General features: G+C 41.4%; 1 protein-coding gene across 1 annotated transcript; it reads left to right on the top strand.

Moving 5' to 3' along the window:
• The first annotated feature begins 3905 nt into the window (after window positions 1-3905).
• Window positions 3906-10053, top strand: IAPP (islet amyloid polypeptide). The gene is made up of 3 exons (XM_075599052.1): window positions 3906-4000; window positions 4364-4489; window positions 9566-10053. Exons 1-3 carry the CDS (start codon window positions 3921-3923, stop codon window positions 9753-9755), a joined length of 396 nt encoding a protein of 131 aa, XP_075455167.1. The 5' UTR covers window positions 3906-3920; the 3' UTR covers window positions 9756-10053.
• The last annotated feature ends 4165 nt before the right edge of the window (window positions 10054-14218 follow it).

Raw genomic sequence — 14218 nt, 5'->3', positions numbered from 1 at the left:
CTAGCATCCCGATCCTACCTGTCTGCTGAGGGATCACTAGCATCCTGATCCTACCTGTCTGCTGAGGGATCACTAACATCCTGATACTACCTGTCTGCTGAGGGATCACTAGCATCCTGATCCTACCGGTCTGCTGAGAGGGATCACCAACATCCCGATCCTACCTGTCTGCTGAGGGATCACTAACATCCCGATCCTACCTGTCTGCTGAGGGATCACTAGCATCCTGATCCAACCTGTCTGCTGAGAGGGATCACTAGCATCCTGATCCTACCTGTCTACTGAGAGGGATCCCTAACATCCTGAACCTACCTGTCTGCTGAGGGATCACTAACATCCCGATCCTACCTGTCTGCTGAGAGGGATCACTAGCATCCTGATCCTACCTGTCTGCTGAGGGATCACTAACATCCTGATCCTACCTGTCTGCTGAGAGGGATCCCTAACCTCCTGATCCTACCTGTCTGCTGAGGGATCACTTGCATCCTGATCCTACTGGTTTGCTGAGGGATCACTAACATCCTGATCCTACCTGTCTGCTGTGGGATCGATCACTAACATCCTGATCCTACCTGTCTGCTAAGAGGGATCCCTAACATCCTGATCCTACCTGTCTGCTGAGGGATCACTTGCATCCTGATCCTACCTGTCTGCTGAGGGATCACTTGCATCCTGATCCTACTGGTCTGCTGAGAGGGATCACTAGCATCCTGATCCTACCTGTCTGCTGGGAGGGATCCCTAACATCCTGATCCTACCTGTCTGCTGAGGGAACACTAGCATCCTGATCCTACCTGTCTGCTGAGGGATCACTAGCATCCTGATCCTACCTGTCTGCTGAGGGATCACTAACATCCTGATCCTACCTGTCTGCTGAGGGAGCACTAGCAACCTGATCCTACCTGTCTGCTGAGGGATCACTAACATCCCGATCCTACCTGTCTGCTGAGGGATCACTAACATCCTGATCCTACCTGTCTGCTGAGGGATCACTAACATCCTGATCCTACCTGTCTGCTGAGGGATCACTAGCATCCCGATCCTACCTGTCTGCTGAGGGATCACTAGCATCCTGATCCTTCCTGTCTCCTGAGGGATCACTAGCATCCCGATCCTACCTGTCTGCTGAGGGATCACTAGCATCCTGATCCTACCTGTCTGCTGAGGGATCACTAGCATCCTGATCCTTCCTGTCTGCTGAGGGATCACTAACATCCTGATCCTACCTGTCTGCTGAAGGATCACTAGCATCCTGATCCTACCTGTCTGCTGAGGGATCACTAACATCCCGATCCTACCTGTCTGCTGAGGGATCACTAACATCCTGATCCTACCTGTCTGCTGAGGGATCACTAACATCCCGATCCTACCTGTCTGCTGAGGGATCACTAACATCCTGATCCTACCTGTCTGCTGAGGGATCACTAACATCCCGATCCTACCTGTCTGCTGAGGGATCACTAGCATCCCGATCCTACCAGTGTACCTGTGTAATACCCCTATCCCCCCCGTAAGGGAGATTTGATGGTAGATAGGTGTTAGTGGTGCTGTGGTGCTCACCTGTTAGTTCTCAGGAGGCTACGTTGTAGGGAATGGGAAACAGGACAGGTCTTTTCTGGATGGTGCAGCTCCTCCATCCTGCAGGGCTCGGCCAGGGGCAGGGGTTCATCCCCACAGGAACCTTTACATTAAGCTACTCACAGGCCAGGAACGGTACAACTGCATTTATTGGTGGACCAGCATATACTTCATATCCATCTCTTGCGAGAGAGGTGCCATTCCCTGAACCCCTTCTCAATCCAGGTCACTGCCACCTCGCAGCTTGCACACCTTCTAGTGTTCAGAGCTAGGCTCGCAGGAACATTTTCCCTTGACTAGGCCCCAAGGAGCTTGAGGCCCTGGGCAAGTCATAACCCTCTTACCCCCTGATGGGGCAAGGTAGACACACCACCTACTCCCTAAGGAGCAGGCTACACTGGGAGAGAACTCACTAAATTTGAAAGGCAGCCATCTTCATACCAGGGATGTGTCCCACTCCTAAGCCCCAGTAATTGGGCAGCACCCCTGGAGAGACCCCCCCCCCCCCCCTTGGCACATGCTCCAACGGTTTCCAGACTAGCACCTGGAACCCGCAAGAAAATAACATCTCAGTATTGAGGCTCACATGCTGGCCCGTGAGAGAGGAGTTTAACCCCGGCACTGCCTGCTCTCACCAAGACTTATAATACTGGGGCCAGGAATGTATAGCCAGGGGCACTGGGCTACACCTGTCTGCTGAGAGGAATCACTAGCATCCTTATCTCTTTCAATGTATCAATGCATGTATAGATGATTGCACTTTCCCCCCATGCAGACCATCTTGCAGTAAAGGAAGTGTTAATAAGAGGAGTTAGGAACGAGTTATATGATGCACATATACTGTCATAGATTTATCACATTCTGCCCATCGTTTTTCTCTCTCTATTTTTTGTGTTCATTATTCTGCCTGTTCTGAGATGGTGAAAAATCTCCTTGGTTAACAATCTGCACCAGATTTAAGAAACTTGAATAACAAGTGTGTCTCATATGACAGAGTTTGGGGGGGGAAATTGTAAAAATAGGTAACGTGCCCCAAAAGAAACTGCGCTGATATAATTTTAACCAAGTAGATGACGTTCTGAAAGCAAGGTCTCCTGCCCTCATGATGTATCCTTTGCCCTTTGCCAGTTGTCTTTGCTACAGCACTACTCAGCTTTTATTACCCGCCGCTACAAATATTTACACAATGAGTCTGGCAAAGTGATTTAAGAATAAGTTAAAATAGTCAGTAAAACATACGTGCTTTTAAAATGTGTCTCTCTTCCAATTCTATGACAAGGCCTTACATGGACCATCATTTCCTGAAACAGGTCAATAGTGACTCTATTCATTAAAACCTGTCTGGAATTTATAGTAAAAATGTTATTTATTTGATGGAGCAGCAATATTTAAAATTATTCAACATATTGTGCAATACACCATTGTGATAGATACTGTAACAGTAACAGATTATAGGCATAGATTATTTTTTTTTAACAATGTGTGTGTTTCAATTGAATTCAACAGGCATTTAAAAATATGTTAAATTATTAACAACCAAAGGTATTTATGTCAGGGAAATATTGTAGCTAAATATATATATAAATTTAAATATATTAAGCATTCTAATATGTCTCTGCACTAAGAACTTACACACACACAAAAAAACATAATCAAATGTAATACTAAAAAGAAAAGGCACGTACAGTATATTTCAAGATATGTTTATTGTAAATCCTGAAGGGAGCTGCACTGTGAAAGGGCGTCTCCAAATAAATAACCTTCATTTGCTTGGTAAATGGTTTGTGCTATATTAACGTAACAACCAGCCATATCTTAGGGACCTTTTTATGTATAGTGATGGGAAATAATGACACAGTCTCTGTATGCTGCCTGACGTCAATACTGAGACAGGTGTGAAGCGTATATAAGAGCTGTTTTACTTGTTAGCTATGAAGGGGAAACTCAATACAGGATTTAAGCAGATACGAGAGGAAACGTGTTTCGAGCATCTTTCCTTGTCATACTGACTTGAAAACTATTTTGCTCCAACCAACAACTTGGATACCCCAAACAGGTAAATACTTTCTTAACTTGCTTTATTCTGGAAATCAACTTATTTCAGCCTCTCTAAAAAGACTTCTTTTAACACCGAGCACTGTATAGTTCTGTGATATTTTAAGATAATTAAGACGACGCACTGGATATCTTACAAATGGTTAGAAATTACTGGGTGATGAACAAGTTGGTAGAAACCGTTATTCATACATGCTATTTGATGCACCAGCTTGGTGTTGAATTGCAGTAAACGATATGAGTTTATTTGCCTTTGTTGTTCCTCCCAGCGAGCCTGGAGAGAGAGGATGTGCCACAGGAAGCTGCCAGTTCTGCTTATTCTGCTGTCAGTGACTCTAAGCTGCAGGGACGCGGCACCAATAGACAGGTGAGTGATGAAACCACGCTGATTTAAACCTGAGCAAACAATGGGAGGATTGTACTGTATTGTTCATTCTATTATTGTGCTAATGCTTTAGATCAGTGGTTCTCCACAGCAGTACTCAATACCCCCCAACTGGACAGGTTTTAAGGATATCCCTGCATCAGCACAGGTGGCTCAATCAGTAGCTCATTCGAAGAGCCCACTTCAGCACAGGTGGCTCCGTCAAAGACTGAGCCACCTGTGCTGAAGCTGGGATATCCTTAAAACCTGACTTGTTGGGGGTCTTGAGAACCCCTGCTTTAGATATATAACTACAAGTAGATTTGACTTTGTCAACCCCCACTCCTTGTTTCCTTTTCTGTGCAGACTAGAGCCTGATGCTGGTGCTAACAGGACAGCTGCTGAAGGAAAGAGGACAGCCCTGCAGAACCAACACACACTGTCCCGACCCATTAACCAAATGCCTCAATTGGAAACCACAAAAGGAAAAAGGTGCAGTACCTGTTTCTTATCCCCATTAAACATTCCTTGTATCTAGTTGTTTTTTCTCCTGATTACGACGTATTTTATTCATGCATTCTTCCCCCCCCCCCCCCCCCCCGTTCTGCATTTGAAGGCAGGATTTAAAAGATAAAATATATTCAGTTGTGCCTAAAAATGTAGTTAGCGAATGACATACAGTTACAGTGGGGCTTGGCTGGACACACATCTGCCAGGTTAAACGGCAGTATTTTATATATCCAAAAGCTGATATCTGGAACTAAATAAAGTTTTCTTCATCAGGGAAAGATTTCCTAAGATTCAAACGCAGTATTTCATATGTTATTGTAATTTGTAACTCAAACATTTTCATTTGCTGTGGTCTAGATTAAAATTAAACAATGATCATGTCTCATAACTTCATCAAATATGTGACTAGAATTAAAATATACTTTCATTAGGCATTTGGTAGGAGCTCACACCTATGTAATGATGAAGGGCTCTGCGTTTCACCACAGTTGTGCTGCTGTTCTGGGGCAATAACACTGCTCAAATCAATAGGTTTTCTTTTCTTTGATATCTTTAGTGCAATTGTTTTGCCACAGAATTGCTCCGATGTTTCCTTGATACATAGACAATGTTTCAGTTCTAAATTATTTTTATTTTTTACATTGTAAATGGAGGTAATGTTCTGGTCCCTATAAATATTATATTTTAAAGGGGAAAAAAATCACAATTACAGATGTGTGGCCAGTATTTATAAAGAGAAATTAAAAAAGAAAGCAATATGAACTGCAGACTTATATTTTGTTCACTTGCACAGTAAAATATTGTGACTACAATGAGCTTTTGGATTTAAGAATCCAAATGAACACAAATGTCTTTGTATCAATGCAAATCCGGTGTCATTCCAGAGCAAATAGACAGCATCAATTGTACAATACCAATGACTAAAGTTGAATTAAATGCATTACAATATTTCCACTTCATACATCTGCTGAATGTTTGGCACACACATGCTCCTGGTTTGTCCTGTTTTAGAACATGTGGTAAATACTTCCAATGTATACGTATATATTTATTAAAAACAAACTTTTCCCACAATATTCTGTTACAATGTTTCATATGCAAAAAAAATATAAACAAAATAAATTTAGACAATAGACAATGTATTAACACATATCTAATTATCTACCAGTAATTGTAACCGCACCCTGTCCCTTTAATACTCAGTATGTGCATACTGTATAGAACACGTCGTGCATTGTGACACGGTGGCTTCTGCCTTTAAGTGCTTCTTCTTCTGACAGGTTTAAGGGGTTTACACCAGAGGTTTGCAATCTGAATCACAATAACCGGTTAATTGGTTTAATGAAAAACAATAAGCTTTTCAAATGAAAAGATAGAATCAATAACACTGACATGAAGTACTGTATATCTTGTATATTAAATGCATTGAAATGCTAATAAACCAAGATGAGTAGATATTATAGCTCATATACAAATGGTTGAGCTGTCACAATGAAAATACATTTATTTTATTTCTGATAGACATACAAAATGATGCACTCATTGTTCCCAACTTCCCAGCTAAACTAACCAATTAATGCTGCTTTTGCATGTCCCTTAAAACTATTTGTAACTATATATGTTACAATGCTTTCCAGCAAAATGACATTTGTTACAATAATTGTATTTAACTTTTTTTTGTACTTCAGTTAACCCCTATGCTCAGGTGGCAAAGTATTAACATTATATGAGTTATATTCCTATTGACTTCTGGGGGATCGCTGCTTTAAATGGCATAAATCAGACTGACCAGCATGGACACTATGTAGAAATGTAGCAATCCTTTCAGTCTGTACGTACTCAGTACTCACCCATCTCTGAGCTAACAAGGCGCCCCCACTCCGGGGAGTGAGACGGCGCCTCACACAGGAGTGAGATTTGCATGAGACCCATTTTCACCACCGGAATGTCTGCAAGGGGCGCACTGTGTGGCGATGGGGGTGGGGTTATGATAATGTGGGGTGTGGTTATGGCATGAGTGGGTGGGGTTATGATAACATTGGGTGTGGTTATGGCATGAGTGGGTGGGGTTATGATAATGTGGGGTGTGGTTATGGCATGAGTGGGTGGGGTTATGATATAGTGGGTGAGGTTTTGGCATGAGTGGGTGGGTTTATGGCATGAGTGGGTGGGGTTATTATATAGTGGGGTGAGGTTATGGTCTGAGGGCGCAGGATATGACATGAGGGGAAGGGGTTAGGACTTTGTTTTAGGGGCTCCCGGCACTTTTACCTCATGCTCCGTGAGACCGCAAGATAGCGCTTAATACATGAGACATGATTGGGCTGCCATCTTAGTCCGCGTCCATAGTATGAGCGATGGCACGAGTGAAAACAAAAAGCCATAAAGCAATGCGCACGGCCATAGAGAGCGTGTGCACGAGAGCGGCGAAGCGGACGATACTTCGAGAATCGTTTTTTTATTTTGCCACGCGCCGGCCGGGTGACGTGCGCGGTTCAGCCAATGAGGGCGACCACTTACATCATGGGCACGTCTCCGACATGCCTTCAGCACGCCCTCGCCATGCCTCCCGTCGCATAATCCTACAGACCACGGATCGCTTCCAGTACAGGCGCGCGTGATGTCATGCTCTTCATAACACTCGCGCGCCTGTACTACATACGCAAATAATGGAAACACGCACTTCTGACCGTAGCAACAAATGTGTTTTCAGTTTGACATATAACCTAACAAAAGCCCTGTATCCTAGAACCCGGCTTACATCCCACCTGCATGCGCCTTCCTCCATGTACCAAGGGAGATTACTTATCAAAGTTTCTCAAGTGCAAAACTGGGCAAAGATTGGTGCAAAGATTGGTGCAAAGATACAGCACTAGACTTATCACAGAAAATAAATCCCATTGGTTTTTATATAAAAAAAAACCTCCATATGCAGGTTCATAACACTGCGACGCCGCATTAACTTCATTATCGCTGTGCAATATATTCCTGTATCGAAGCTTAGTGAATCTCTCCCTATGTATCAAAAACTTTCAGATGCACCTTTAATTGTCCATTTTCATTTAAGAAAACGGAATTGTGTATAAATGCTCATTATGTGAAAAGGCATCCACTGTGGATATGGTTAGGAGTGGTACCCAGGCCTGCCATTCTGCAAACAGCGTTTCCGGAGCTCCAGGACTGATGTCTTAGCGAGGGCCCCGGGTTATTGAGTGGGGGATAAGGAGGTGGTGGCAGATTGTTGCCTCACTTCCGTGCTCAGCTGGCCAGGCTCTCCCCCAATGTCAGCGGTTCAGGTAGTACTACTGCACACAGTACTTATTTGTCCCTGCGTGTGTGTGTTTTTGTGTATATTTTTGTGAGCCGAAAATATACATTGTACTAGATACTGATTGTATTGGTCTCACAATATGCAAAATTATTTTAAAAAATTCTCTTACAACTACAGAAACTTTTTTATGTGAGAGACTTTTCTAACATATTGAAGCATTAGCTGGACAGGCTGTCTGATATCTTTCCAACAAAATAAAATACGGAGAGAGTAAACGTGATGTCTACATGCTACACATGTTTAAAAAAATATGTTACTACAAAGGCCCCATAATGTGCTCATTTAATGTGAATGTTAATATGTTAAGTTTAAACACTACATAATGTTTAATAGATGTTAATAGACCTGTGAATCCTGTGTAAAACACACTCGTATGTTTTTGTCTTAAGAAGATAAATAATCCTGTATCTTAAAATGTACGCTTCTGCGTGCCTCTGTACTAAGCTCAAATTTCTCCATCGGCGACAGCTGCATCAAATATTATGTATTTCATTTGTTTTGGCGCACAGGGACAGACTGCGCTGGGCGTACAGATGTAAATACTATGTACTAAAAAATAATATTTCTGTGCATCACAAAACCAATTGAAAATCGTTCGTCAAGTTCAACTTGGTGTAAACTCTGAAAATACGGTGGTTATTTTACACAGCACGGACGCTTCATTATACAGGTTTAAAAAAATCGTTATTTTCATAGTTTGGCTATTTTAATAAATAAGATGTTGTCTTCTGGCCCCGGAGGAGTCCCATGGAACAGCGCTGCTTAGTAATTATGGGCTCCTATAGTGCTCCTAAATGTTAACCCTTCGGCCTTTATACATGTCACGCATCCCATTGGCTGTATTCTTGTTTTGTTTCCTCTTTTCGCTTTCCAGTGGAAGAAATACTGTACAAAACACCGTATAAAATAGGTAGTATAAGACCTGCTGATATGATCACACCGGGACGTGATCGCAGGCTTGATATGTTTTGGCCAAAGCATTGAAATAAATGACCCATACTTATGAGACGAGAAAACATAGAACAAACATATAGTAATGTACTAAATAATTTATCATATTGGACGTGCAATGAGGATTCTTTTGTTTATTATAGTAAACTTGAGGTCACTCTCCCAGTTACACTCCAAGTGACACAAATAAATATATACATATATAATATGATATAATATTATGGCTCTGGGTTTTGGGCTTGCTGAGATCATGTATGTCTCTTAGTAATTATGGGCTTTAATCCCAAGCATGGGGTCACACAACTTCACAGGAAACTGAATAGGAACCATCGATGGACCTCTGGTAAATAAATGGGACTAGAATACTCTCCAGCACCGAGCGGTGGGTTATTGTTGTAGGAGACCCAAAAGGATGATTGACTGATTACCTTTTTTCCATTCACATGATTGTGATAAGATGTTTCTTTATATAGTTTTATGAGGATGTTTTTAGTTCCTTATTTCATGTTTTTACCATGGCTTTTCCATTTAGTCATACATTATGGTGTCTTTTTTTCTGTTCTGACAGTCTGTAATCTTCTGACTAATAGTAATCAAATATTCTTGGGAATGAAACCTACTCCTATCATTTAAACACGTAATAGCTGGTAGAGTTATGTTTTCAGGAACAAGGTGGGTGGTACGGGGAGTATAATGTCTTTGGTTATGTACTGGCACGTCAAGCTTCTCATTATAGTAGCTGTTCTCATAATTGTCTGTCTTCCTTCATTCAACAGCCACCAAATGGAAAAACGGAAGTGCAACACGGCAACTTGTGTGACCCAACGCCTCGCCGACTTTTTAGTTAGATCAAATAACAATTTCGGAGCAATCTATTCCCCAACCAATGTGGGATCTTATACTTATGGCAAGAGGGATACAGCTGGTCTCCGAAGCAGGGGATCCTTTGATTATCTCCAGCATTAGTTTGTATTATTCTATATACAGCATTCTTTTTAGATTTGTATTTGTTCTTACAGATACTTCTGTATATTATCCTTTTCACAAACCCCTGTACATTTTATCAGTGCCTTGTTTCCTTTGCTTGTGTATGTTTGATGGCTATGTTTATTATTTCACTCTGGCTATGTTTATTATTTCACTCTGCGTGTAAAATTACATGCAAAACCATTGTTTTCAACTAAAAGGAAATGTGTGGGATTTAATAACAGGCCCTCTTGTAAAAACTATTTAAAAAAAAAAACCTCAGAACTGCAAAAATAAAATGAAGAGTCTATTGCTGCAGGTTTTCATTTTTAATTAAAATCATTAAAAATACAATATTTGTGTGAGTCTTTGCGGTTACTCCATCTAATGTTAGACGCGATAGATATTTGCCACACATTGCCATGTAGGTGCAATCCCCGTGTACAGGTGGAGCCCACGTTATTGCAACATCGCACACTCCTGCACGATAACTCCGCCCCCTTTCTTGCGCGTGGCTGATTCAAAACAATGTCCGCCTCTCCCGCTTTGTGCATTGTGTTTGTCCCACTGCAGTGCATCATGGGTAGCATTAATGTGGCCTACATCCCTCTGTAAGTCTTCATATATGAATATCCCATGACTAGTGTTGTCAAATTCAAACATATGAGATCAGACTCCAAAAGACTATTCATGGTCCCAAGACTCAACAAAGTATCCGGACGTTCCTCCTTCTCTTACCGTGCACCCCAAAACTGGAACAACCTACCAGAGACTCTCACATTCTCCACCAGCTTAAGTTCTTTCAAAACTAAGGCTGTCTCACACTTTAATCTGGTCTGTAACTGTTTCATACGCTCATAATATATATTTTCTTTAACTGTGCACACAATGTCTTGTATATAATGTATACCCTGTTCATTTATGTAACTGTATTTGTAACCATGTATTATTTGTTTTACTCTGTGCCCAGGACATACTTGAAAACGAGGGGTAACTCTCAATGTATTACTTCCTGGTAAAATATTTTATAAATAAATAAATAAATATATATTAGAGTAACTGCCAATGGAAGCCCCAATGGAAAAACAATTTAAAAAAAATCGTCAACAGATGTTAATATTGTATTTCATAAGACAGTAACTTCATAACATCACATTTGGTGTCAGTTAATGAATCTTGATCTAATTATTTTTGTAACTTTTGATGCACGAGGCAGATAAAAATGCAAGAAGTCTGTGAGGTATGGAAGAGTTAATTTTGTTTTTTTTTATATGGAAAAGTAGCTAGTGAGGAAACGTCACATAACACAGAGAGCTGCCTAGTTACAGACATGGCAAATTATTTCAGGGGACAAAAATGAATGGTTTTTTTTATGGAAGGTTTTTTAATTTATTTCTCAAAATACATATAAGATTGTCATAGATTAACCTTTTACCCCGCCTGCGCTTAACATTACAGTCCATTTTTCATCTGGTAAGCTGAGTCACTAGTTTTTAGTAATACACATACATACATATATATAAAACGGAAATAGCCGTGTTAGTCCAGTTGCGATAGTGCAGAATAAATGAGTTCTTCAGTATTACTGTAGGTAAAAAGGAAGAGCAGTGAAATCAGCGCTAATGCGGTAAATGTGAATAGTGACACTATAGGTGACAATAGTATATACAATGCACTTTAAACTTAAAGTGGGGGCTGCCTAGGCAAAAGGGTTAACACAAACCGATACAAATAATACAAAGAAAAAAAACGGCGCCTCCGAAATATAAAAATAAGATCTGACCAAACATAAAGTCCAACACGAATGGAGAGGAGTCCTGGGAGGAATCTTCAATGAAGTCTCATAGAGGACAAACAAACATGCAAGACAAAAACAGAAAAGACAAAAGAAAAAAGCTCATAGTGTAACTCAAAAACAAACAAAAAAGCACTGAAAAGATTGGCAAGAAAATAATTACAAATTTAATGCAAGTGGAAAATATAAATAAAACAACATACACATGTAAGTTGGGCTAGAGACGCTAATGAAGCTGTAGCATCAAGTAGGAGTAAAATTGGAATCCTATGCATAATGCTGAATGGTATAAGCCCGTAGAGCAACTGTCCTTAGATTCAGACCAGAGCCTCTGCAAGGAATAGAAACAGCAGCCTCCAGGGATCCACACTGCCGGAACAACCGCTGCTGGGCCACACACAGACCTTTGGAGTGAGTGAGGAGTATCACAGGGAAGGACCGGGGCTGCACGCTGTTGGAAGGATCACCGGCACCATACACACAGACCACCAGGTCGCGCGATGTGCTGGTGACATCACACCCCAGTGCGAGGGCTGGGGGAACGCCCCGGAAAGCAACAGAACTCAAAAGAGCTGAGGCAAAGTCTGAAGGGGACAGTGCACATACGGATGGGGATGATACAAGTCTCAGCCAAATAAAAAAGAACACCCTACGCATTTCGTGATGTCAGTCACTTTGTCAGGGGCATGATTACTGTAGGTGATAGCTTTTTTATTTGGACTAACAATTTATGTCATAGGACAAGCTTTCAAGAGTTTTCTTCTCTTCCTCAGGTCAGCAATACTGATATACACAGGTTTATGTGACTTAGACAGGGATTGAAAAAAAAAAAGAATAAAGAACAGAGAGGCACTGGAGGGGTGGTAAAACAGAGATAAGGAAGGTGAGAATTGGGGATGGGGGGGGGGGCTGTACATCCACAGCAGCACAGAGGGGGAAGAGGATGCTGGGGGGGGGAAGGTATAGGATGGTACAATAGCAGGGAGGACCCTTACAACAAATTCTGATAGTGTGTGAGAAACCCCATGTCTGCATTAAGTCCACTTGTTTTGGTGTCAGAGTCTTATCATTCTGAGATCAAATGTTTTCCGTTCTTGGGTGCGTTTGAACATTCCATTGAGGATTTTGATTTTTAAATCATTTATGGAATGATCTGGTTGTGAGAAATGATGTCCCAGAGGTGAGCAGTATCTTCCTTCTTCATGGTGTTGTATAGAGTGTCTGTGCATATTCATTCTGCCATGTAGTTTTTGGCTGGTTTCCCCAATGTAGCATTCTTGGTCACATTTGTTGCACTGAATCATATACACTACATTCCTGGACAAGGAATTCAGTTACTATAAATATAGAAGTGCAAATAGCTAAAACACGTGTTCTAAGTCAAACTTCTTTGCGTTTTGGCACTGAAATTGTGTTTTTATTATTAATTAAAAACATCACCATTACAAAAACAATTTCTGTGACAAAACAGTGACAAAAGACAAAGAAGTTTCACTTCAAATGCGCGTGATCAGCAAACACACAACATTTCCGATATCTCTAGGGCAGTGTTTATATACCCTCCATGCTGTCAGGCAACCAATCAGAGGACTGATCGCATTATCATTGATTTAACCAATCAAAATAGATGACCTAAACTATCTGAACTGGTGGTATATAGCAGCGGTGCGCAACCCCCAGGGGGGCGGGAGATTCTGCTGGGGGGAGGGGGGCTGCGGGCGGTTGCAGAGGCTCCGCGCTCTTCCCCCAGGCATTTTAATTAAATACTGGGGGATCGCATGAGGCCTCTGCAACTGTTAACTTACCGGGATTCGGCCGACTGTGACGTGTCACCATGACAACGCGGCATCATCTGCCGTCGCGGCGCCATGTGAGGTAACACGCGTCAAATGACGCAGCGGGTCACGTGACGTCACATGACCCCACAGTGTTATCTGACGCGATGAAGGTAGGCAGGGGGGGCGCGAGAGCCAGAGGGAGAGAGACAGGGGGGTGCAGCACAAAATGTTTGCGCTCCCCTGGTATATAGAGTACCTCAATCCTAAACTCACGAGGAGTATAGATATAATTACTTAGGTAAGGTAGAAGTACTCTCAGATTATATATACAGCTCAACCCCGTTATAACGTGATCCGTTACAACGCGAATCCGCTTATAACGTGATGCAAGCATGGCTCCCAATTTTCGTATTTATGAATACTTTACAACACGATTATTGGTATCTTAAATACTTTACTGTACAATGCATACAATTGTACATTATTTCTAATGCGATCCGCTTATAACGAGATGTGATTCTTTGGACCCCAAGCACAGCGTTATAAGGGGATGATCTCTCTATATATATACAGACATTGGCAATCATAATAGAAGACAGCATATAATCAACTAGTATTAATACATTTTTGACCTCATAATATTAGTAGACACAATAAAATATGTAAATACATGAAATAAGAAACATGACATATACATGCAATATTGTTAGATGATTTAAGACAGACCACGTGCATTTTTGTCTAATGTACATGTCCAACATGTCTATCTAATAAAGGCAAAATAATATCTTAATGGTATGTATAATTTCAGCAAGGGTAGAACATCAACAAATGTAAATAATTCATTTTTCATCTGGAGACATTATAACACATAAATCTAAATTAAAAAA

This window comes from Ascaphus truei, chromosome 5 (assembly GCF_040206685.1).
Source record: "Ascaphus truei isolate aAscTru1 chromosome 5, aAscTru1.hap1, whole genome shotgun sequence".
NCBI lineage: Eukaryota > Metazoa > Chordata > Amphibia > Anura > Ascaphidae > Ascaphus > Ascaphus truei.
The sequence above is the reverse complement of the archived record's forward strand: the minus strand, read 5'-3'. Positions and strand labels throughout refer to the sequence as shown.

What these genes read in the sequence shown, in the direction of transcription:
- IAPP (XM_075599052.1), top strand. Translation starts at nt 3,921, where the DNA reads ATGTGCCACAGGAAGCTGCCAGTTCTGCTTATTCTGCTGTCAGTGACT. An exon ending in GACGCGGCACCAATAGACAG is followed by an intron (nt 4,001 to 4,363) that starts GTGAGTGATGAA and finishes TTTTCTGTGCAG; the next exon opens with ACTAGAGCCTGATGCTGGTG. An exon ending in GAAACCACAAAAGGAAAAAG is followed by an intron (nt 4,490 to 9,565) that starts GTGCAGTACCTG and finishes TTCATTCAACAG; the next exon opens with CCACCAAATGGAAAAACGGA.